Below are 26,713 nucleotides of genomic sequence, written 5' to 3' on the forward strand. Positions count from 1 at the left end.
AGCCTCTTACCCTGCAGTGGGAATGGGCTGCCCCAGGCCTCCTTTTCTTCCCACCCTCTGCAGAGGAGGGGCTGCTCATGCAAATGTGTTTCCACCCAGGGACTGCCAGCCCCTCCTTGAGACCTGGGGATGCAGCTCAGCTCACTCTGCAGACTAAGCAGGAGGAAGGTTTGCCTTTCTTCTTGCAAGGCCCTGGGAGGAAGCACCTGTTGAGACCATACACAGGTCCTTGCTCAGGGATCTCTGCCAGGCCAGAGGGGACACAGCTGCCGAGTCCCCATCAGTGAGTGCAGGGCCCAGACCCAAAGCCTGGATTTCTTTGAGTGAATGGTCCTTACTGAACAACTGTGTAGCAACCACAGGGCAGCCCCACAACATCCGACGCTGGTCCCAGGGCACACACTTCCCCATGGCTCAGAGACTTCAAAACCCAGCTGGTCTCTGCTGCTCACCAGTCACTCTCTGGATTCACATATCCTTGATCTGATTCCTAGACACTTCTATTATGCTATGAATTACTACTGTGATTTCTTACTCCCAGTAGTAGTCTTGGTCTGTGAGATGTGCAGACATGTGCATATATAACTTTTACAGGTGTCAGCACCACCACAGGGCATTCTAGAAAAATCTAATTGCCCACATGTGCCATTAGGGTGGGCATTATGGAAAAGGGATCAGCTAAGGAGCTGGGTTGAAGGGTAGCTTGGGGCTGTTCAAAAGGACGGTGAATAATGAGACTTTTCCAGGAAAAATAAAAAAATTCTTGACATGTTAAAGGCAGCAATTTAGCAAAAGTTATATATGCAATGGTTTCATGTTTTATAGGGATTTGACTCAATTTAGTAATATAGGAAAATTAATAGATTTGGTAGACTTACCTTTATCAGTGAACAAGGATGTATTTCTCTATTTTATGAAGTTAGCCATTATCTCCCTAAGTAAAACTTGTCATTGTCTGCACAGTTGTGTCATATTTTTTGGTCAAGAATTTGTCCTAGATGTTATACTATTTCTTTGTAATGTGATATTGCCACATGTATTTTTTGACTGGATGTTTTCAGTTTATTAGAAAGATCAGTATGGATTTTGCCCTCAAAGTTCTCTTGCAAATGAGTTGAATGTCTGAGGAGACAAAGGCAGAGACCATCACTTCTCAAATTACCACGTCTACTCTCGTGCTAACTGTGCAAATGGCCCCTGAATTTCTAGACTCACGAGGTGCTTTAGTGAGTAATCTAGAATCAGGATCACTCACTTCCCTCAAGCACTCTCTCCTCAGGGCATTGAGAGAGATCTCTCTGATTCAGATGAGGCAGGGAAGGCACTCCCTGGCTAAAACCCCTTCAGTAACTCCTCATTTTTATAAAACCTGAGCCCTGAGGCCTCCGCAGCATGCCCTTCGCACTGTGGCCCCTGCACACTCCCACAGCCCAACTCACAGCCCCTCCTCTTAATTTGAGGGCTCCAGACTCACTCCCCTGTCTTCCCTGGGAAACCCTGAGCTCCTGTCTTTTCCATGTTCTCCACACCAGCTTCTCCTCTGCTGGTTGGGAGAAGATGGGCTTCTACTTGAAATCAAAGTGTAAGTTTGCATTTTGTCCACATTGTACACCTGTTAAAAGCAGAACACAACCATCTCATCATAAACAAGGATACTTTCAACACTGGTTATCATGGAAACTTTTGAGTCACACAAACATACTGATAATTTTCTAATGAATTGTTTGTACCCCTCAGCCAACTTTGACCATCATCAATGTGGTTCATGGTGTTTAAGTTTTCAACACCTTTTACCCATCAACTTAGCCCCTGGCTAGGTGATTTTTACAATAGACCAATGAAGAGGTAGCGCATCATTGGTATATAAATTAACCAATATATACATGTGAAGTGTTCCCTAATTTTTGTGCATTAAAGCAACAGATTTCAAGGATTCTCACATTAATTGATTTTTTTGATCATCCATGTCTAAAGTTAATTTATTGTAATAATTGGGAAATTGAAGGAAGTACAATGAATGCTAAGATTTGCAGATGCAGGACTCACAGCATTGCATATTGGATAGAATATAGTCCAGATGGGCACCTACATTCCTAATTATTTATCGGCTGTACCCAGTCCTCCTAGTGCAGAAATCTCTCTTCTGTGGACACAGAGCTCACAAACCCATCATTCTTCCTTCAAGAATTTCCTCAACAAAGTCTACTATGGGACTTCTGGTGGATGAGTTTAATGTTTGAATTGCATTGATCATATGGCTGATTTAAAGCTCTGTAATGAATATTGTGTTGAAGGATATCTAATGTAAAGTTTCTTAGTTGTATAAATATTACCAGAAATTTTCCCAATTCACCCATATCCTGCAGTTTATTTGCTCTGGAGGGATTTCTGTCCCAAGGATTTGCGTTATGATCTACTTGCTTCCTGTGGTTTTTTAAAGCAGGACTGGGAAAGCCAACCACCTTCTCTCCACTTTCTCCACATGAACCCATGGGATCCAGCATATATGGATCCATGACAATCAGACCATAAATGAGTGAACAGAGGCTGTGATTGGTAGCTGCAGAGATTGGCTGGGCTCTCAAGTCTCTGGGCCATGGGGTGGTATGTGTGATATACATGTATTTTTATATCCATATCCTTCTCCTGCTAACCAAATCCAAAGGCAGAAATTCTTGCTTAATATCTTCTATTGAATGAACTCAGAATCTGAAACACAAAATATCCAGAATTTTTTAAAAAATTATTATCTTGACCTCAGATCTGTATCTCTTTTTGGAATTCCAATGTAGGTGAACTCACATATTTAACAAACATGTACTGAGCCTGTCCTTGGTGCCAGGCAGTGTTTTTGGCCCTGTAGGTACAGCAATGACAAGATAGAAAACAGCAACAACTACAGTGAAGACTCTCATGGAGGTTGGATCTCAGCAGGGGAAACACAGTGAATAGAGTCACTAACTGTAAAGAAAGCTCTTCATGTGGCTGATCCCACCCTGACCCATTAGTCACCCTGGGGATTTGAAGCCCATTGCTGACAGCTGAGAGACATGCATTTCTATAATTCTGAAGAATGGATTGACATGCTTAGAACTTGATGGTGTTATTTGACTATGTGTGTTATAAATAATCCTGTGTAAACAGAATGTGGTCATTCTTCTTGGCCTCACAAACCACTGGGTTCTTACTGTAGGTCAGAGATAAAACAGAACATTCCCATCTTCCAGAGGAATTCCTCAGGGTAACTAGACAACTGAGTGTGAGGAGATAGCTTTGCCATCAGATAACCTCCTTACTGCTCTCTTTGTGACAGAGGAAGAGCAGCAGAGACACCACAGCCCTGGAAGCCTTCCCTGGGAAGGTGGCAAGGAAGAAGGAAGGTAAAGAGAAGAGTGAATAAGGATGCCTGGGTGGGGGCTGGACCTCCTTTCCTTGCCCAGACACAGAATCCTGCCTTTCCACTGCTCTCCAGCTTTTTAATTGACATTTACCCCCACCTATCACTGAGGAGGCTACAAGCGCCCTGCCCCATAATGACACCTTGGCAGCCGTTTGCCTGTGCCGGGCCTCAGTCCTCAGTCTCCTGCACCTGCACATACTATAAATCAGTGTGCTCCCAAATCAGCTACTTCAGCACTGACACTTCCCCTCTCATGGTTTCTGACAGAGCTCTGGGAGGTTTGATTGTGAGCTTTAACAGCAGCCCCTTGAATGTGTAGGGCATCATCCCACGAGCTCTACAAAGCTCTGTCCTGACCTTTGGGGCTTTTGCTCAATAGAAAGTAACCAGAGAGGTGGTTTGATCGCATGTGAAGTAACCACTGAGCTAAATGCAGCACACCCAGCATGGCACATGTATACATATGTAACCAACCTGTATGTTGTGCACATGTACCCTAGAACTTAAAGTATAATAAAAAAATTCAGAATACTATAAATAAAAACAGCATATATATTTTATTTGTATAAGATATATATAAATCTATGCAAGTATATATCAATACCAATATAAAATATATTTGCATATATATTACACATATATATATAAAAGAAAGTCACCAGGTCTCTTTTCAGGGGTGTAAAGTGATGGTTTACATTAATCTTATTGAATAGGAGGGAAGGGCAGCAATGAGTCCTGAGTCCTGTGAGCTTTCCAGAGAGAAGAGGAGAGTGACACACTTGATCACAGTTGCAGGCTGTTGTCAGGTTTCCATCACAAGGACATGCTGAGGACCTCAACCATTGGCCTCCTTCCTCTAGTCCTTCTCTCCATGGTGTGAGTCACACACAGTCTTCCCAGCTCAGCTGCCACATTACTTGCCAGAGGCCTCATCTCTCATGTGTACAAAGCCACCATGTCCTAACTGGACTATCTGCCTTCACTCCATGCCCTCCTTTTTCATCTTCCTTAGAGAAGCTGGACTTTGCCTCCTGAATCTCAAACCAGAGTCCGTGTCTTCCTTGCTTACAACCTCCTAATAGCTTCTTGTTGCTCACTGCCTTCTGGCCCATGTCAACCCTTTTATACCTCACAACATGCCTTATTCTCATTGACTTGTTGGCGCTCACTCTTCTGTGAGGCATTATCCCTGTAAAGGCAGGAACCCTGTCTGTCTTGTAAACTCTGTATCCTGAGCACTCTCCTGGGCCTGGCACATAGTAGGTGTTTAGTAGACAATAAGGATGGACAGACCTTTGCGTTAGTGCACATGCCTGAGGCAGACCCAGCTGGATTCTGTCCCTGCTTACCCTGACTCATCTTGAGTCTGTCCCCAGGGCAGCCTGTTCCTGGAATCAAAGACTTTCTGATTTTTTTGAGGCAGTCTGACAATGCTGTTGCTAAGGGCTTCCTCTGAGGGCTGGCTGTGAGAGAACAAAGCTGTATTCTCTAGATCACTGTCCCTGAACTAAGTCTTGGGCCCTGGTTAGTGGCAGCATCAAGAAACATCCACACAAATGGTAAACAGACCAGCTGTCCTGGTTGTGGGTGGTGCTGTTGGAAGGTCATGCTCCTAGGAGACCTGGCATGTTCCCATCTCACTTTCCCAGACTGCAGCACTGTTTGGACCTCCAGGGGGCTGTCTGAAGCCAACAGGAGTGATCAGCCTTGCCCTCAGCCTAAAGCCCAGAGATGCTTAGGAAGGCCTCCTTGTAAGACTGGTAGCCTGAGCATCTGTCCTGGATCCCTGCAGGCAGATATTTACTTCTATGAGTCAGAAGCTTGGAGGCACTTCCTGGTCGTTGTTGGCACCAGGTCACAATTCCAAGAACCTTATTGCCGCTGCTTCCAGTTCAGGAGATGGTGGCTGGTTTAGCCACAGACAGACGGTGCAGGTTACCAGATGAGCCCTGATTGCCCAGGACCCTGAGAGTGAGGAGAGAGACACAGGGTGAGGGAGGTGGCTCAGTGAGCCAGGGGAGCAAAGCAGAGCTCTGGTCCTGCCAGTGCCAGTCCCTGACTCCCTGTCTCCAGCCACCTGTGCCGTGACTGAGGAGGGTGAGGAGGAGGGAGTTCAGGCCATGTTAGAGATGTCTCTAGAGCTCTGCTTCCTGAGCCACATGGATTAGAGGGAACAGCCCCTCTTCCCTGGCCTCTCTTAATTGAGGGGACTTAATGCGAATCTATCCTGACCCCTGGCTGTGCCCCTCACATAAGATGCTGAGTCTAGTTATTCCTTTTGAGGAGCGGATAGTTGGAAGTTGGGAGAGTGTGGTCCATCACTGTCCAGGAAACCTGGAAGGACACAGCTGCTGAACCAATGAACAGTAAAGGGAAACAAGGAGACAAGTGTCTGGTTTGCAAGCTGAGGCCAGCCATGAACTCACTTCCCAGGCTGCCAGAAATCCATGGGTCTCTCTTCCCATGTGATTCCTCACTAGATCAGCACATAAGGGAGAGAGCTGGAGCTTGGGAAGAATCAGTTAGCCTATTTGTGTCATTCACTGGATTCACTGGAAATGCAGAAAACCCCAGGAATCAGGAGAAAGTGCTGGTTGAGGTAAAAAAATAAAAAGATAAATATAAAAGTATTAGCCAGCTTTGAGCTTCTTCAGAACTAAGGGTATCAGAGAGTTTGAGAAGTACACTTCTAATACATGCCTAAAGACATTGTATGTAGCTTGGGGTATAAATTGTTCCTCGTACCTGAATCTCTTATGCTCTAACATGAGCAGGAAATTTGTGTTTCTCTATTTTGCGCATTGGGAAGTCAGGAATAACGTACCCAAGGCTTTCCATGGAAAAGCACAGGCATTTCCTCTGACCTCATGAAATCCACAGAAATGACCAGGAGTGTTTTAATAACAATATCATATAACATCATTGACTAGCAAACAATTGAAATTACCAAGAAGCTAGAATACTTCACTGGTACTCAGTTCAAAATACAATGATCAACTATTAAAATATTTTAACCTTTTAAATAAATGGAACACTACTTACATTAACTTTAAATGACAAGAGCATAAAGGTGGATCAAACCAGAGGAATGAGCACAAGGTTTAATCACCATTGTGGAAATATTAAAAACAGAAATAAAAAATGCATCCAAATGAAGAAAAGTACTTATTTTGATTGCTTGGGATAAGGTAGCTTAGCAGAGAACTTGGTGATTTTTAATACTTTTTGACTTTATATAATAGTCACGTATTACTTTGAAAGTAACTCAATAAAATAAACTTTAATAATATACACATGGAGAGTTTATTCTCTTTGCTCTTAGCTCAGAAAGTCTATAGTTTGAAGAAGCTTCTGTCTGCAGGAAATGCATTTAGACTCAGCCTTTAGATCTGATCCTGCTGTTTCTGGTTTTTTTTTTCATATAAAACAAATAACTTTGGCTTTTTCTGATTCAATTACTGCAAATCACTCTCACATTTCCTCCACTTCAGGGCACAGGGAGGGATAGAAATCAATTCAGACCCTTTCCTTCCCCTCTCTATGGCTGGTCCACATGTAGGCTGCCTTGAGAGCTGGTGTGTCTGATCACGCAATCTCCACATCATAAGGGCCTAGGGAAGTTTATGTCTTGGTTCCTCTTATGAGTCTGTCACTGTGCTGAGCACCACTATAGTAGAGCGAGCAGTAATCCTCAGCATCGTCCTCAGGCTGCGCACCTGACAGTGTCAGGGCAGCTTTGCCCCCAAGGAGGGAGCCTGAGAACCGGGCAGGGGTCCAGGAGTATTTGTTGTTTGTACTATAAATCAGTGTCCTGGGGGCTTGTCCAGGTTTCTGCTGGAACCAGTTTGGATAGTGCCCACTGGTGACAGCTCCAGTGCTGGAAGCACAGGTGAGAGTGACTGTCCCTCCTGGGGACACTGTCAGTGAGGGCTCTTGAGTCACCACAGCCTGAGAATTGGACCCTGAAACAAAAAACAGACACATGTTAGAAATTAGAAGGGGAGACACAAGGATCCCTTCAAAGGCTGGTATTTGAAATCTCTCTTAACCTGGGCAGCAAATGAGGAGGAACTGGAGGAGGAGCAGAGTCCAGGCCATGGTGCTGATATTGGAAGGGACCCCTGGCGCCAGAGCTGGGGCTGGATTCTGATGGCTCTTTATCTCCTATTGAGCTCCCCACATGGAGGGGGTGTGTTGTGTGCTGCTTTATGCAAATCTCTACTGCCTTTATCACCACCTGGGTCCACAGTCCTGAGAGCAGCTACACTGTGAGGGGCCAGCCCAGGGTGGCTGTGTGCTGTGGATTTGCCCTGTGGGAGGAAGCAGCTGCTCTAACATTTACATGAGTCAGTGAGCAACTGTGCAGGGTTTATTAAATTTGGACCTCTTGAGCTTCTTATAATCCAAGAGACCCAGACCGCCCCCTGGTGGCTTTCCTGGACTGAGAATGCGTGGTCTTTCACTTGTTCCACAAATAACTATGGATTTATCTTTGGACATTGCCACAATATTTTCCAGGCCAATTCACACCCATGAATTGTCTATTCTTTGCTTATTCCTATTTGTACTATTTTCTCTTGCTGTTGCTGGAATCCTGCCCCTGTGACTATAATTCGATTTTAGTGTTACATGGTGTTCATTTTTATTTGAATGATTTCAATGGCTAAATTGTTTTAATGACCTACTGACTTAATGTAACTATTTCTGTTGAGCCTTATATTGGATAAACAGCTGGTTTAAGTGAGAATTTTTTAAATAATTTACTTTAGATGATTTTTTTTTAATGACAACGGTGGAAGGTTGAAGTTTCATTGTCAATTCCAATCGAGTGGAAACTCAGGTGAGCCATGAGGATGATCAACAGGGTCTGCATAACGATCCCACTCTCACCCACCCCACCACTCCAAAATCCTCTGGACACCAAGCCTGGGTGAGCTTTGCTGGTTGGCAATGCTTCCTACATAGAATCACACATTGTTGCCAGTGGAATGCAGCATTGTCTGTTTCTCCACTGGGAGAGGACAACTGGATGCATGTACTTGAAATTCTCCTGAACTCTGCCTGTGTGCCTCTTCCCTTGCATTATTTTAATGTGTATTATTCCACTGTAGAAAAATTATATTAATGAATATCACAGTTTTCAGTGAGTTATGTGAGTCCTTCCAGGGAATCATAAGAAGTAAAGGGCTGGTGGGGAGCCCTGAGCTGAAAATTAGCTTCAGAATTGAGAGTGCTCTTGGGAAGCCTTGGACCTCCCAGGTTCCATCTCACATTATTCTTTTTTTTTAACTTCAAAACAAGTTTTATTTGGAAAGAGTTTCTCATTTTGTTAAAGCTGCAGGTAAGCTTCTTTCACAGTTACACTTGTAGAGATCTAGTAGTTTCAGAGATCTCAGTGTTCAAAAGTATGTTTTCAAATCAATAACAAAACCAAACACACTCCAAGAGGAAATCACTTCTAGATTGCTTTGGAAGGTACAGCCATCAATTACAGGTGTTCTCAGAAACGGGCTCACCACTTCCTTGGAAAACAGAAAGCATGAAATCAGTGCCCACAGAAGGAAATGTCTTTAAATATATTAGTTATTTGGACAAGAGTATTCACTCCTTAGAAAATACAGTAAGATAAAAAGTCTCAGGTGCAAAGTATGTGGCATGGCACCAGTTTTACAGAAGGATTACAAGATCTTGGGATCTGTAGCTGTTGGCTTATGGCACAGAATATAAAAGTAGTCACTGGAAGTGGAAGAAGAATGATGATGAGCAGGGAGTCTCTGACAGTCTTACTCAGCCTTTCAAGTTACTAAATCAATAGGCTATGTTCTGTAGCAACTTTGAGAGAACATTTGAGACCATTGGAGAACAACAACACAAAAGCCATTCAGTATTATTTCCCAGAACATCTATATTTGTGAAAAACTGTCTTGTTTCCACTGAAAAGTCTGGACAACCTTGTTTAAAATTATTTGACTGTATAACTGAGTTTTTTTCTAGGCACTCAGTTCTGTTTTACTTGTCAGTATGTATGTTACATGTATACCACTCTGTTTTGATTAGTGTACCTTTGTAGTATGTTTTGAAATCAGAAAGTGTGAGACTTCCAACACTGTTCTTCTTTTACAAGATGACTTTGACTGTTTAGGTTCCCTTCACACTCTATATAAATTTTAGGTTTAATTTATTTCTATTCTTGCATAAAATATTATTGGAATGTTGATCAGAGATTGCAATGAATCTGTCGATTCCTCCTGGTTTGTTTTGCTAGCATAACAATATTGAGTTTTCCAGTACATGAACAAAGGATTTCTTTCCATTTATTTGTGTATTCTTTAATTTCTTTTAGCAATGTTTTATACTTTTCAATCTACAAGTCTTTCACCTCTTTGAACAACTTTATTCTTAAGTATTTTACTGTTTCATTTTTATTTATTTGCTTCTTTGGGCAATGTCTCACTGCCACCCAGGCTGGAGTACAGTGGCAAGATCTTGGCTCACTGCAACCTCTCCCTCCTAGGCTGAAGTGATTCTTGTGCCTCGGACCCCTGAGTAGCTGGGATTACTGGCATGTGCCACCACAGCTAGCAATTTTATTTTATTTTTTCTTGTAGGAACGAGGTTTTACCATATTGGCGTGGCTGGTCTTGAACTTCTAACCTCAGATGATCCCTCCAAATCGGCCTCCCAAAGTGCTGAGATTACAGGCATGAGCTACCGTGCCCAGCCATATTTTACTCTCTCTAATGATGTTGTAATTCGATTTGTTTTATTAATTTTGTTTTGGGTTGTTTTCTGTGTCCTTGAATAAGTATTGAAATATAAGAGATTTTCCAAGTATTGAAATATAAGAGACTTTCTTTCTTTCTTTGTCTTTCTTTCTTTCCTCTTTGTTTGTTTGTTTCTTTCTTTCTTTCTTTCCTCTTTCTTTCTTTCTTTCTTTCTTTCTTGCCCCCTCTTTTCCTCTCTTTCTCTCTCTGTTTCCCTTTCTCTTTGTTTCTCTTTCGCATTCTTCCTTTCTCTTTCTTTCTTTCTCTCCCTCTTCCTTTCTTTCTCTCTTTCTTTCTTTTTTCTTCTTGAGACAGGCTCTTGCTTTGTAGCCCAGGCTGTCCTTGAACTCTTGATCCCAAGTAATCCTCCCCCCTCAGCCTCTCCAAGTGCCAGGATTACAGGCGTGAGTCACCATGCCCAGCCATGAGATGTTTTTACATGGTGATTTTGTATTCTGAACATTACAGAATACATTTAATCATTCTGACAAAAGCTGTTTTGTGGAACTTTTAAGGGTATTCTACATATGACATTAAGTCCATTGAAAACAGAGATAATTTTACTTTTTATTTCTAATGTTATCCTGTTTATTTATTTCTCTTGCCTTATTGCTGTGGCTAGGTCTTTCAATACTGTTTTGAATAGACGTGGTGAAAGTGTACATTGTTGCTATGTTCCTGATATTACAAAAACATATCTTTGGTGTTTAAGATTGTGTATGATGTTGGCTGTGGGATTTTTATAGTTAGCCTTTACTATGTTAGGGTAATTTCTTTCTATTTCTAGTTCATTGAGTGTTTTTATCATGAAAGGGTGTGGAGGTTTGTGAAATGATTTTCTGTAGCCAGGTTCTTACTGCTTTGCATCTGGAAGAGCCACTCTGTTCTACACCCACCAAACCCCCTCCAATACATGCCTGGTGTTAGAGAGGAATAAATATTTTGTGTTCTCCTGGGACCAGTGGTCAGTGGCCACTCCACCAGACCCACAGCAGTGGTCACCTGTGTGAGGGGATCGGGGAGAAAAAGAGGCCTTCATGGGTAGAACTGTAGACTCAGCTTCAAGCCATAGTAGCTGTTACTTCTGTATAGATGATGACTGGGATGGAACTACTCCTGCTACTCTGGACTCAGACATGGGCAAGGGGTCCAGGGAAAACAGAGGCATGGACCAGAACCAGAAACAATAAGGTGAGGGGACTAGGCTCAGGCCCCTGTGAGTAGTTTGGGGTGACTGTTATAGCAAGTGCCCCATTTTCCCCAGAGTTGGTGGCTGTGTTGATGAGTCTCTCAGGGAAGCCAGTTTCTCCCTCACTCTGACCACCTGCTGCTGATGGCCCCTCATCCTGTAGATTGATCAGGAATGACTCCTTCATAACTCCCAAATTTAGGAGGCCAGCTAGACTTCTATGGGTGGCCTCAGAGTTTCCATTAATAGGTTTCAGATGAAAGGAAAGGGTGTGCAATGGTTTCTTCAAGCAAATCAGTCCCCTCTTCTTATCTCCCAACCCCTTCATAGAACCGCAGTTGAAACACTCACTGGAATACATTCCCCAGGTTGGGTGGAGAAGGCCAGGTTGATTGAATCTGGTTATCTGTGAGGACATAGCTGCTGAGCCCAGTGAGCAGTGAGCAGATGATGCAGGATGACTTCCCAGCTGTCAGCATCTGTAGACCCCTCAAGGACAACTTTATAGCACCCAGTGCTGCCCCAGTTCCAGACCTACTGAGTCCTTCAGTTTCTTCCTGCCATTGTCTATTTTCTCCTTCACCAAAGATACAACAGTGAAGGCCCCTGTTAAGCTACATTTGTACTTATTGCTCTACACAGAATTCAAGTACTGTGACATACCTTTCTGGTCTGTGCTGCTATTTTTAGTTGAATCCTGGAGTCTTGGTCTTACTGAAGGAGATTCTGTGATAGACATCACAGCGGGGAGCCCAGTTTGGTGAAGGAGAAGCCACCAGAAGAGCAGGCCTGTGCCCAGAGATGCATGCTTCTTCCACACTCGAGAGCATAGCCCCTATTCGGGCTGCCAATTCTTGTCCTGAATACTCAGAGCTCTCAGGGTGGGGCTCCTCTTGCTCTCAGCCACCCACCTTCAGAATAAAAGAACCCTGGAATTTGGTGTCTCACTGCACAGAGGGAGAGCCAGGTTGAGTTCTTCTGTCTCTTACATGTCACTTATGCACTCCTGGCTTAAGCCCCTCTGTGTGGGGACCGAGGAGCACCCTTGCATCTTGTTTTGAAAGACATATGAGGACCCTCATTCAAAATCCTGGCTGCTGCAATGTTTGGGGAGGTCTTGAGTATAGAGATTTGAAGAATAATAGAAAGAAGAATTAGAAAAGTGAGTAGGCATTATTGATTGGGCATCATATACCGTGTATTTAGTGCTAACCGATGTGCTCACTTGAGGGTAGCTGTGTTAGAGAAGCCCTGTCTTTGAGGTTCAGCTCATAGACCTGGCATCAGGAAGAGGAGACCAGCTCTAACTCTGCCTCTTCTAGGCTTTGAACCCTGTGTTCAGTTGGCAGATGAACTACAAAGTAAGTTTGTATCTCAAATGAGCAATATTGTGTGGGAGTTACACATACTAATTCTTTGTCATTGTTTTACCGAATTCAAATTTAACTGACCTTTGGTGTTTTTATTTGATAAACTGGAGAACCTTCCATCCAGGCCACAAGCACTCAGTCTCTAACCACGACCTACTGAATGAAAAGCAATCATAAAGCTGTGGTCAGGATTAAATGAGGTCACACTCTTAGGAATGCAAAAGCCGTTGGCCAATAGTAAGGTTACAGTGGTACTAAATCTTGAAAAAACCTATAAAAACCTCTGGGATACAGCAAAAGCAGTGCTATGAGGAATGTTTAGCATTAAATACGTACGTCACAAAGTCTGAAAGAGCACAAACAGACAATCTAAGGTTACACCTCATGGAAATGGAGAATCAAGAACAATGCAAACCCAAACCCAGCAGAAGAAAGGAAATAGCAATATCAGACCAGAACTAAATCAAATTGAAACAAAAAATGATAGAAAAGATAAATGAAACAAAAACCAATTCTTAGAAAAGATAAATAAAATTATGTATGCCATTAGTGAGATTAACCAAGAAAAGAAGAGAAAAGATCCACATAAGCTGGATCTTAGTGTGAATCACCTCACCTGAGGTCAGGAGTTCGAGACTAGCCTGACCAACATGGTGAAACCCCATCTACACTAAATACAAAAAATTAGTGGGGAGTGATGGTACATACCTGTAATCCCAGCTACTTGGGAGGATGAGGCAGGAGAATTGCTTGAAATCAGAGATGGAGGTTGCAGTGAGCCATGATTCTGCCATTGTACTTTAGCCTGGGCAACAAGAGTGAAACTCCATTAAAAAAAAAAAAAAACCCACAATATTGCATCCCTGGAGGGATTGCAGAGATTAGTGATACCATCAAGGACTTGAAAAACGCAGGGGTGGTGATTCCCACAACATGACCTTTCAACACTCCCATTTGGCCTGTGCAGAAGATAGATGGATCTTGGAGAATTGTAGTGGATTATCAGAAGTTTAACCAAGTGGTGACTCCAGTTGCAACTGCTGTACCAGATGTAGTTTCCTTGCTTGAGCAAATTAATGCATCTCCTGGCACCTCATATGCAGCCATTGACTTGGAAAATGCCTTTTTCTCCATTCCGGTCCATAAGGCCCACCAGAAGCAATTTGCGTTCAGCAGGCAAGGCCAGCAATATACCTTTACTGTCCTACCTCAGGGGTATATGAGCTCTCCAGCTGTGTGTCATAATCTTATTCAAAGAGATTTTGATTGCTTGTCTCTTTTGCAAGATATAACACTGGCCCATTAAATTGATGACATTGTGCTGGTTGCATCCAGTGAGCCTGAAGTAGCAAACACAGTGGACTTATTGGTGAGACATTTGCATGCAAGACGATGGGCGGTAAATCCAACTAAAATTCAAGGGCATTCTACCTCAGTAAAATTTCCAGGTGTCCAGTGGTGTGGGGCCTGTCGAGACATTCCTTCTAAGGTGAAGGATAAGTTGCTGCATTTAGCCCCTCCTACAACCAAGAAAGGCACAATGTCTGGTGGGCCTATTTGGATTTTGGAGGCAACACATTCCTCATTTGGGTGTGTTACTCCAATCCATGTATCAAGTAACCCAAAAGGCTGCCAGGTTTGAGTGGGATTCAGAACAGGAGAAGGCTCTGCAACAGGTCCAGGCTGCTGTGCAAGCTGCTCTGCCACTTGGGCCGTAGGATCCAACAGATCCAATGGTACTTGGGGTGTCAGCGGCAGATAGCAAATCTCCTTGGAGCCTTTGTCAGGCCACCATAAGTGAATCACAGTGGAGGACTCTGGGATTTTGGAGCAAGGCCCTGCCATCTTCTGCAGATAGCTACTCTCCTTTTGAGAGACAGCTCTTGGCCTATTACTGGGCTTTGGTGGAAACTGAACATTTGACTATGCATCTTAAAGTCCCCATGCAACCTGAACTGCCTGTCATGAAGTGGGTGCTTTCTAACCCATTTAGCCATAAAGTGGATCATGCACAGCAGCACTCCATCATTAAATGGAAATGGTGTATATGTGACCGGGCTGAAGGCACAAGTAAGTTACATGGGGAAGTGGCTCAAATGTCCGAGACCTCCACTCTTGCCACCCTCCCTTCTATCCTCCAGCCTACACTGGTGGTCTCAGGGGGAGTTCACTATGATCAGCTGACAGAGAAAGAAGACTAAGGCCTGGTTCACAAATGTATCTGCATGATATGCAGGCACCACCGGAAAGTGGACAGCTGCAGCTCTACAGCCCCTTTCCAGGACATTCCTGAAGTACAGCGGTGAAGGGAAATCTTCCCATTGGGCAGAACTTTGAGGAGTACACCTGGTTGTGCACTTTGCATGGAAGGAGAAATCTCCAGATGTCTGATTATATATGAATTCATAGGCTGTAGCCAACATTTTGGCTGGATGATCAGGGACTTGTTGGAGGCAGAAATAATGAGGGTCATGACCAACTCAGTATACCACTGGAGCAAGCAGCAAACTGTTCTCATGAATGCAGGTTGTTGGCAAACTGACAAACTGCATCTGCCACCAGAAGGAATGCTGAGAGCTATCATGCCCCAAGCATAGTGTTTCTTGTGATTATCTGCAGCACATCTGAAGAATGTTGTATAAAGAAAGCAATCTTGTGAACCTGTGATAAATCAAGCAGCTGACCAACCATTACCTCCTCCTCCCTGTTCTTTCTACCTAATAAATATGAAGGGCTGCAGAAGCTCAGGAACCTTGTTCACTAGAAGCAAGAAGTCCCCTGACCCCTTCTTTAAAACAGATCCCTTTGTCTTTGTCTTCATTTTTGTGTTAGTCCCCCCTCATTCAGTCCCATAGTAACTGTCACAGGGACTAAGAAGTATGATTGGAAAATTGATGACGAAGAAATTTGGGAAAGAGATATGTGGATGGACCTCTCTGAGTGGTCAAAAACTGTGAAAGTATTTGTATCCCATGTGAGCGCTCACCAACAGGTGACCTCAGCAGAGGAGGATTTTAATAATGAAGAGGATAGTATTACCCGTTCTGTGAACAAAACACAGCCTCTTTCCCCAGCCATCCCTGTCATCGCCCAATGGGCCCATGAGGGAAGTGGCCATGGTGGCAGGAATGGAGGTTACACATGGGCTCATCAACATGGACTTCCACTCACCAAAGCTGACCTAGCTACGGCCACTGCTGAGTGCCCAATTTGCCAGCAGCAGAGACTAACACTGAGCCCTCGATGTGGCACCATTCCTTGGGGTTATCAGCCAGCTACCTGGTGGCAGGTTGATTATATTGGACCTCTGTTGGGATTCACTCAGGATGGTGGCAGAAATATTAAAGGGAAATATTAGGGTAAGTTATAGGGAATAGTCACAGACCTTTTGGAAGGCTAAAATGTTACATAGCTTGTAATAATTGTACAGGCTGAGGGCAGCTGGTTCTTGCCTTAGAGCATTAGGTCATAGGATAAATGCTAGGGACAATGGAGGCTTTCCCAGTTAAGCCTGTTTACCCTACCTCCATTAACTAACCTTTGAGTCACATGGTCCTCTCGGTGGGAGGTCAACCAAGGATATTGCCCCCTAATGGTATTTACTTTAGACCAGGGTACCTGAGGTTTAATCATTCATAGAACTACTCTCTTAACCATGTTAATTATCCACAAGTGTGTTTACTCAAAGCTTCTGTTGTTAATTGTATACTAAATAAATGCCTGGAGTACCAGGTGCTCAGGGCCTGCCGCAGTGACAAACCTCTCCTGGTGTGTATGTTGTCTGACACTCAGAATCAAAGAACTCAGCAGGACTGGCCAAACAGAATATCTGTGTGTCAGTGTCCATTTTTATTCATCCATCGTTTGGGTCAGGGTCTGCGGGCAGACCCCCGTAGCTAATGCTGTTTTGTGAGGAGCAATATCTCAACTGGTGCCCCGTGTGAGGAGAAATACAACAGACCTCTTCCATCACAGGAAGGGCAGAGGTTTGTCTTAACCGAAATAGACACTTATCCTAGATATTGGTTTGCCTATGAGACTACCATCCGTGTACTCATGGAATGCCTCATTCACTGTCATCATATTCCACACAGCAATGCTCTGACAAAGGCTCTCACTTTATGACTAAAGAAGTGCAGCAGTGGGCTCAAGCTCACAAAATTCACTGGTCTTATCATGTTCCCATCATCCCGAAACAGCTGGATTGATAGAACAGTGGAATGGCTTTTGAAGTCACAATTACATTGCCAACTAGGTGACAATACTTTGCAGGGCTGGGGCAAAGTTCTCCAGATGGCTGTGTATGCTCTAAATCAGCATCCAACATATGGTACTGTTCCTCTCATAGCCAGGATTCATGGATCCAGGAATCAAGGGGTGGAAGTGGAAGTGGCACCACTCACCATCACCCCTAGTGATCCACTAGCAAATGTTCTGCTTCCTGTTCCTGAGACATCATGTTCTGCTGGCTTAAAGGATTTAGTTCCAGAGGAAGGAACACTACCACCTGGAGACACAACAATGATTCCATTAAACTGGAAGTTAAGATTGCCACCTGGACACTTTGGGCTTCTCATACCTTTAAGTCAATGGCTAAGAAGGGAGTTACAGTGTCAGCTGGGGTGATTGACCCAGACTATCAAAATGAAATCAGTTTACTACTCCACAATGGAGTTACCGAAGAATATGCATGGAATCCAGGAGATCCATTAGGGCATTTCTTACTATTACCATGCCCTGTATTAAGGTCAATGAGACCCTTCAGGAATGAAAGTTTGGGTCACTCCACCAAGAAAAAAAACACGAACTACTGAGGTGCTTTCTGAAGGCAAAGGGAATACAGAATGAATAGTAGAAGAAGGTAGTCATCAATACCAGCTACGGCCAGCTGCAGAAATGAGGAGTGTAATTGTCAAGCGTATTTCCTCCTTCTTTTGTTAAAAACATGTATGTGCATCTATAAACTCGTACTAAGAAAATATCTTCATTTTATTTCCTTTCTCCTTTATCATATAACATAAGATTTATTGACTTCACATCAGCATTTAAGTATTGTTAACTTGATGTAATAGTATTTGTGTTAGGGATTCATGCGTTCTGGTTGTATGAAGGATAATTGTGTTATGTTAGGTGTAATTATGACTTTATTATTGTCTTTATTTGAAGATTATGTATGACATCACAAGATGTATATGGGTTCATGCTGACAAGGAGTGGACTTGTGATGAGTAATGCTGAGTGTCAACTTGATTGGATTGAAGGACAAAAAGTATTGGCCGGACTCAGTGGCTCATGCCTGTAATCCCAGCACTTTGGGAGGCTAAGGCGGGCAGATCACAAAGTCAGGAGATCGAGACCTTCCTGGCTAACATGGTGAAACCCCGTCTCTACTAAAAATTGAAAAAAATTAGCCGGCCGTGGTGGTGGGCACCTGTAGTCCCAGCTACTCACGAGGCTGAGGCAAAGAATTGCTTGAACCCTGGAGGCGGAGCTTGCAGTGAGCAGAGATCGCACCACTGCACTCCAGCTTGGGCGACAGAGCAAGACTCCATCTCCAAAAAAAAAAAAAGTATTGATCCTGGCTGTGTCTGTGTCTGTGAGGGTGCTGCCAAAGGAGATTCACATTTGTGTTAGTGGGTGGGAAAGCCACACCCACCCTTAATCTGGGTGGGAACAATCTAATAAGCTGACAGCATGGCTAGAAAATAAGCAGGTAGAAAAATATGAAAAGAGAGACCGGCCTAGCCTCCCAGCCTACATCTTTCTCCCATGCTGGATGCTTCCTGCCTTCAAATATGGAACTCCAACTTCTTCAGTTTTGGAACTTGGACTGGCTCTTCTTGCTCCTCAGCCTGCAGACAGCCTATTGTTGGACCTTGTGTTCATGTGAGTTAATACTTAATAATCATATATATATAAAATATATATATATATATTCCATTATTTGTGTCCCTCTAGAGAACACTGACTAATGCATTAATCCACAGGAAGGAAAAAGAGGGAATCCTTCCTAAATTATTCTATGAAGCCAATGTCACCCTAATATCAGAATGAGGGAAGAACAGAAAAAAACAAGAATACTATAGACCAATACCCCTGATGAACATAGATGCAAAAATCCTAAACAAAATACTAGTTAACTGTATCCAACAGCTATCCAAAACATAGTCCACAATGATCAAGTGGTTTTCATACCAGAGAATGCAGGGATGGTTTAACATACACGAGTCAATAAATGTGATATACCATATAAAAAGCATTAAAAACAAAAATCACATGATTATCTCAATACATGCAGAAAAAATACTTGACAAAATCCACCATCACTTCATGATTAAAACTCTTTGCAAAATTGACATAGAAAAGACATAACTTATGTCCTCTATTAAGCCCTGTATTACAAACACACAGTCATCATTATATTAAATGGAAAAAAGGTGAAAACATTTCCCCTGAGATCTGGAACAAGACAAGAATGCCCATTTTCACCACTTCTATTCAATATAGTACTGGAAGTCTTAGCCAGAGCAATGAGACAAGAGAAACAAATCGAAGATATCCAAATTGATAAAGAGGAAGTCAAACTGTCACTATTTGCTGATAATATGAACATATACCTAGAAAACCTTAAAGACTCATCCAAAAAGCTCCTAGAACTGGTAAATAAATACAGCAAATTTCAAGATACAAAATTAAGGCACACAAATCAGTAGCTCTGTTATACAATAAGAGTGGATAAGCTGAAAATCAAATCAAGAACTCAACCCCTTTCACAAATAGCTGCAAAAAAATATACTTAGGAATATACTTAACCAAGGAGGTGAAAGACCTCTACAAGGGAAACTACAAAACACTGCTGAAAGAAATCATAGATGACACAAACAAAAACACATCCCATGCTCATGAATGGGTAGAAACAATACATTGAAAATGATCATACTGCCAAAAGCAAGTTACAAAATCAATGCAATTCCCATCAAAATATCACCATCATTCATTAGAGAATTGGAAAACAATAATCCTAAAATTCATATGGAACCAAAAAGAGCCTGCATAGACAAAGCAAGACTAAGCAAAAGGAACAAATCTGGAGGCATCGCATTACCCAACTTCAAACTCTAGTAAAGTTTGACTCCATAGTCACTAAATCTGCTTGGTACTGGTACAAAAATGGGCACAAAGACCAATGGAACAGAATAAAGAATCCAGAAATGAAGCCAAATACTTACAACCAACTGATGTTTGACAAAGTGAACAAAAACATAAAGTGGAAAAATGACACCCTATTCAACAAATGGTGCTGGGATAATTGGCAAGCCAAATGTAGAGGAATGAAACTGCATCCTCATCTCTCACCTTATACAAAAATCAACTCAAGATGAATCAAATAATTAAATCTAAGGCCTGAAACCATATAAATTCTAGAAGATAACATCGGAACAACCCTCCTAGATATTGGTTTAGGCAAATATTTCATGACCAAGAACCCAAAAGCAAATGCAACAAGAACAAAGATAAATAGATGGGACTTAATTAAACTAAAAAAAAACCTGCACAGCAAAAGAAATAATCAGCAGAGTTAACAGACAACCAACAAAGTGGAAGAAAATCTTCACAGTCTATACACCCAACAAATGACTAATATCTAGAATTTACAAAGAACTCAAATTAGCAAGAAAAAAATAAACACTTCCATCAAAAGGTGGACTAAGGACATAAATAAATAATTTTCAAAAGAAGTTCTACAAATGGCCAACAAACACATACAAAAATGTTCAACATCACTAATAATCAGGGAAATGCAAATCAATACCACAATGTGTGATACCACCTTCCTATCTCAAGAACGGCCATAATCAAAAAATCAAAAAATAATAGATGTTGGCATGGATGTGGTGAAAACAAAACACTTTTACACTAGCGGTGGGAAGGTAAACTAGTACAATCACTATGGAAAACAGTGTGGATTCCTTAAGGAAGTAAAAATTGATGTACTCTTTGATCCAGCAATCTCATGACTAGGTATCTACCCAGAGAAAAAGAAGTCATTATACAAAAAAGGATACTTGCACACGCATGTTTATAGCAGCACAATTTGCAATTGCAAAAACATGGAACTAGCTCAAATGCCCATAAATCAACAAGTAGATAAAGCAAATGCGATGTATACATACACATACCAGGGAATACTACACAGCCATAAAAATAAACAAAATAATGGCATTCACAGCAACCTGGATGGAACTGGAGACTATCATTCTAAGTGGAGTAACTCAGGAATGGAAAACAAAACAGTGTATGTTCTCACTCATAGGTGGGTGATAAGCTATGAGAACCCAAGGGCATAACAATGATACAATGGACTTTGGGGACTCGGGGGAAAGCATGGGAGGGAGGTGAGGGATGAGAGACTACTCATTGGATACAGTGTACACTGCTTGTGTGATGACTGCACCACAATCTCAGGAATCACCACTAAAGAACTTATATATGTAACCAAACAACACTTGTTCTCCAAAAACCTATTAAAATAAAATAATGAATTTTAAAAATAATTAAAAAGGGAAAATCACTAAAACCCTTAAAAACCCCCAAAATTAAATACATAAATAAATAAAAGATGAGAACCTCTCTTCCACTATAGAGAGAGCCAAGAAAAGACTAAAGAAGCAAGAATCCTGACAAGCTATCACAGACTGTCCTGTCACCTTAGATGAACATCACCCATAGAGTTTGTTTGATGAACAATACATTCAAACTTTAAAAGAAATACATGAATAAAATCAGAAAAAAATGGCCTAAGGACCCTTAAAGATAGTAATGAGCCCTCTATGGGATGGGTGCAATTCAGCGACAATAGGGATAATCTCAAAGCAAGTGTGCAGAGTGAAAGAAGCCTGAACCAATGGGAAGATAACGTTTGATAACACTGATACATTCCAGAAAAAAGAAACCAAGCAGTAGTGAGAGAGGAAGATCTGTGGCTTCCTGAGAGGCGGTTAGGGGAGGGAGGGAGGTGACAAGCGTCATGAGGAGCTGCTGGGATTGGTCACAATAGCTCCCGGGGATGGTGATGTTTTCAAGGAACCAGAAAACTGCCAAAACTTGTCTAATTTCCTATTATAAATATGGGTAGTTTATTAGATGTGCATTGTTCCTACATGAAAAAAAAGTTTTATTAAAAAAGAATAGGCTGGAGAGAAAGGAAGCACAGGGATTCACACTGAGGAGCAGGGGGAGGAAGACACCACTCTGGAAACTCCTGGAAATGGGAATAGGAGGATGATGGAGACACAGGTTCCCCACCAGAGGTGGGTCTGAGATGACACAACTGGACCTGCCACCTCAGCCCAGGACTTCAGTGCAGAGACCCTGTGTCCTAAGCTGCAGGGAGCAGGATGTTCTGTTTCCTGGACGTCCTGTTCCTGACTCTAAGGACCAAAGGGGAGGAGGAGCCTCCACCCTCAGGCAGGACCTTGGATGCGCCTGGACCCATGAAGGAAGCTGCAGCAGAAGAAGCCACAGGCCAGGCCTGAGCAGAAGCTGCTGGGGCTCACCCTCCTGGAGGAGGAGGAAGGGGGTTCTTGTCTCAGTTCCCCCTGGGCCTGGAGCACTGTGGGACCACTCAGGCTGTCATCCCATGCTGCACAGTAATAATCAGCCTCATCCTCGGACCGGAGACCAGTGATGGCCAGGGAGGCTGAGGTGCCAGACTTGGAGCCAGAGAATCGGTCAGGGACCCCTGAGGGTCGCTGATTATTACTATAGATGAGGAGTTTGGGGGCCGTTCCTGGGAGCTGCTGGTACCAGCTTACAGCATTACTTCCGATGTTGGAGCTGCTTCCAGAACAAGAGATGGTGACCCTCTGCCCAGGGGTCCCAGACGCTGAGGGTGGCTGAGTCAGCACAGACTGGGCCCAGGACCCTGGAAGTGAGAGAGACACAGACATGGTGATTGATAAGAGACAAAAGGAGACAAGAGGAGAAAGCAGGGCCCCATGGGCTTCCCAGGGCCCCTCTCTTGGTCCCCATCCTGTCACCTGCACAGTGAGTGAGGAGGGTGAGGACGAGAGGGAAGCCGGCCATGCTGGAGATTGTCCTGAGTCCTGTCTTCTCTACCCACAGCTGAAGCTGAGCTTCCCCCAGATCTCTCCCTCTCTTCATACTCTGAGAGGGGGAGAGTCCATCCATGCAAATCAAACATACACACCCCCCCCGCCCACCGGGTTTGTGACCCCACCCTTAGCCTTGGGTCAGGCTCCTTGGCTTGAGGATGTCAGGGGGTGGCAAGGGTGGAGCTCTGTGGTTCCAGAGGGTGGGGAGAACACAGTTGTGAGCCCTGAGCAGAGGACAACAGGCAAAACAGGTGGCCGGTTCTGCTCCCATCACCGCCCACCCCCGCCCCCAACGCGTCTTCTCAGTAATGGTCCCCCAGCGCCCCCTGGTGTCCAGCCAAGGTAAACCTTTCTATGATAAGGTGACCAGAGCCTCTCATTTACACCACTGCCTCCCCTCTGTTCTGTCCACTGCCCCCTCTCTCAGGTCCAGGCCAGCTCAGGTGACATCTGTGTCTCCTCGCTGTGACCTCACGGCAGTCTTCACGCTCTACTGGACTCCTCAGGAGTGAATCTGTCCATGGCTCTGTGGCCGTACATTGTAGAGGACTCAGGTGGTGTCTACACAGAGTCCTCTTATGTCAGGGTCAAGCCCAGAGCGGGGACCGGCCCCATGGACTCACTTCCCCACCTGTGTGGGACACCTGGTCCTCTCCTCTCATGTGGCTCCTTCCTGGTGGCCAGAGCTCTCCTTCCTCAGTGGATCCTGTGGCGCTGACGAGAAAGGGAGCTCTTCCCTCTAGGGTGCCCTGGGGAGACATTCCCAGAGGGTTTTTCTGGTAAATCTTTGTTCGCTCTCTACTTCCCCAGACTTGTGGTCAAAGTCATTTGGATACTGTGACCGGGGTCTTGCCTAGGAGTCTGTACACTGAAGGCCCATCTGCAGGGGATCCTGGCAAATGACTTTGGAGTGTTTTACTTATGAGCACAAAGAGCAGAGATGCTCAGTCTTTGAAGATGGGAAGAATTAAAACTTCAACTTGGTTTAACCAGCGTCTGTCCTCAGGTGAGCCTGATACGTAGCAGCTGTTACTATCGAGCCCCCAATGAGGATTTCTAGGGGAAAATTATGTTTCAAATTCAGTAGTGAGTGTTGTGGGGGTGGCTTAAAGATGATAGAAATTTTTCATCTTTGATCTGTAATGACATCTAGAATCTAATTAACTGAAAACAGCAAGCTTAACAGAAAACATAATTCTGTTGATCCAAATGAAAAATGAAACAGGTTATGTCTACGACTGCATGAGTTCTGGCATGATACATCCTGGGCTCTTAATAAATATTTGTTTAGGGAATTTTAAGGGGATACAGAAAAACAGCAAGATGGTTATGTTGATATAAGTTGCAATACAATAAGATTTTAAATGCTCCACAGCACTGCCCCTGAGTAGCTGCAGCACACACTCGCCCAGGACCTATTCAGCCCTCCCAAGGAGTGGGAAGCCTCCGGAACCTGGTGCTCTCCGAGGCACGACACGCAGGAAGCAGGGCAGGTGTCCTCCCTGGCCCCTCACCCTTCCTAGCCAGGCTGCAGCTGATCTGAGGTGGTTCCTTGATCCTGGAGTCCGAAGGGACATTGAGGGACTACCTGTGCTCCAAACAGACCAGCCCCCTTCTCATCTGCTTCACACACAGGGGTTCTGGGTAAGATTTCACTTCATTTCTTTGAAACACCACTCTGCTGGGCCAGCCAAGTCCAGTAGACCCCACCACTTGTACCCCTTGACCTCAGCAACAGGACCACAAGCTGCACCCAGCCATCCTCACCTGGACTATGAGGATGGTACTGCTCACTGGCTCTGGACAGCTGTGTGACTCCAGGGGAGCCAGCTGTGGCTGAGATCTCGGGGGTCTTGGTAAATCTGGTAAACTACTTGTGCAGTTCTAGTGAGCCCAGTGTGAGGACTGCCTGTTGGCTGGGAGCCCTAAATCTGCTTGGGTTTCATGAGGATCTTGCCCTGAGTGACCTCCAGCTGGGGAGATCACCCTCCACCTGCACCAGGGAGAGCTTGGTCATTGTCCACAGGAACCCAACTAGTCAGGATGGGCTTCCACGAGGAGACAGATTTGAAAGTATGCTCTCTTCAGGAAGCAGTAGCTTTAAACAGGACTAACTCTTATATAATGGGCACTGTGTCCCTAACAAAACCAAAATATGGTCCAATAATGGCTTCTTTGAGGGAAGCACAGGGCAGTTGGGTTGTCCAAAGCCTTCTTTGGAACTTCACAGGTTTAAAAGATGATGGTTCAAGAGGCCTCAGTATTATTCAGCCATATAAAGGAATACATAAACAAAAATGTGGCCTAGCCATACAGTGGAATATTATTCAGCCATAAAAAATAACATTCTAATACCTGCTACAACATGGAAGAACCTTGAAGCATGATGCTGAGTGAAAGAAGCCAGACACAAAAAATCACATATTATGTGATTCGACTCATATGAAATATCCAGAATAGGTCAATTCAAAGAGACAGAAGGTACATTAGAGGTTGCCAGGGGCCAGGGAAGGGAGAAGTGGGGAGTGACTGCTAACAGGTTCTGCTTTAGGATAATAAAAATGTTCTGGAATTAAACAGCGATGATGATTGCACACCATTGTGAATGTACTAAAACCAATTAATTCTACCCTTTAAAGTGGTGGATCTTATGTGAATTATATCTCAATTATATCTAAATAAATAATAATTTGTAAAGGCCTCAGGAGAAGAGCTGATAATCAGGACTTAATCCCTGACTTGGCACACTACCCTTCACCCACTGTCTCCAGTCCCTCATAATCATCAGGAGCCTTGTGCAACACCACCTTTGCACTTGAGGCTTCCTCTGCTTGGAATGCTGATCTGCCTGCCCCAGCATGTCCCATGAGCCTGCCCGGCTCAGCTCAGTGACTCTTGGCTTCTGCTCTCCTCATTCCAGGTATCACAGCTTGTATTCTGCTTTCAGAAATCAGGTAGTCAATCTTGCTGGTGCCTAGAGGACTGGCATTCTGTCACATAGAAAGAGTGGGTGACCACTGGGCATGGTGGCTCATGCCTGTAATCCCAGCGCTTTGGGAGGCCGAGGCAGGCAGATCATGAGGTCAGGAGATCGAGATCATCCTGGCTAACATGGCGAAACCCCATCTCTACTAAAAATACAAAAAAATTAGCCGGGCATGGTGGCGGGTGCCTGTAGTCCCAGTTACTTGGGAGGCTGAGGCAGGACAATGGCATGAACCCAGGAGAGCTGAGATCACGCCACTGCACTCCAGCCTGGGCAACAGAGCAAGACTCCATCTCAAAAAAAAAAAAAAAAGAAAAAGAATGGGTGACCAGCATTAGAGCATCAGGGAACACCCTCACCCAGGCACTCACCTGTGGGATGAAGCCACAGCACATTGCCATGTGGAAGCCAAACTTGGTCACATACTGAGGCTCAGCACCCTTACCTCTTCAGCCTGTTGACAGAGATCCTTGGCCTGAAGGAGCTGTTTGTCTTTCTCTTAAATGCCAGACCTCAGCAGAGCATCGGTACAAGCCTGGGCTGCACATGCTAGAATATGGGTGGTCTAAGGATGTACTACATACAGTAGCAATTAGTCAATATATGGATCTGCCAGGACACTCCTACCTGAAGCACATTGGACAGCAGGGTTGGGTATAAAAGGGGTTATTATTACCTCAAGCACACCAGACAAGAGGGCTGGGTATAAAAGGGGTCATGTGCCAATTCTACTAGCTTATCAGCTCCATCAAAATTCTTATTTAATAATGTCATTTTCATAATGTAGTGTAAAGGGAGATGGTATACAACTCAACCTATTATTGAAATGCCACCAAGAAGTACCATGAGCACCAATCTAGGGTAGACAATGTGGCTGGGTCAAGGTACC

The 26,713-nt window shown here is 43.9% G+C and overlaps 2 gene segments (V, D, J or C); both read right to left on the reverse strand.

Annotated features, from left to right (window-relative positions):
- Positions 1-7,021: 7,021 nt before the first annotated feature.
- Positions 7,022-7,516, reverse strand: LOC129023694 (immunoglobulin lambda variable 7-43-like). The segment is given in 2 exon segments: positions 7,022-7,362; positions 7,450-7,516. Coding segments are annotated over 2 exon segments (390 nt in total).
- Positions 7,517-22,187: 14,671 nt separating this feature from the next.
- Positions 22,188-22,865, reverse strand: LOC129023695 (immunoglobulin lambda variable 1-47-like). The segment is given in 2 exon segments: positions 22,188-22,648; positions 22,764-22,865. Coding segments are annotated over 2 exon segments (507 nt in total).
- Positions 22,866-26,713: the final 3,848 nt, after the last annotated feature.

This window comes from Pongo pygmaeus, chromosome 23, assembly GCF_028885625.2.
Source record: "Pongo pygmaeus isolate AG05252 chromosome 23, NHGRI_mPonPyg2-v2.0_pri, whole genome shotgun sequence".
Classification (NCBI taxonomy): domain Eukaryota; kingdom Metazoa; phylum Chordata; class Mammalia; order Primates; family Hominidae; genus Pongo; species Pongo pygmaeus.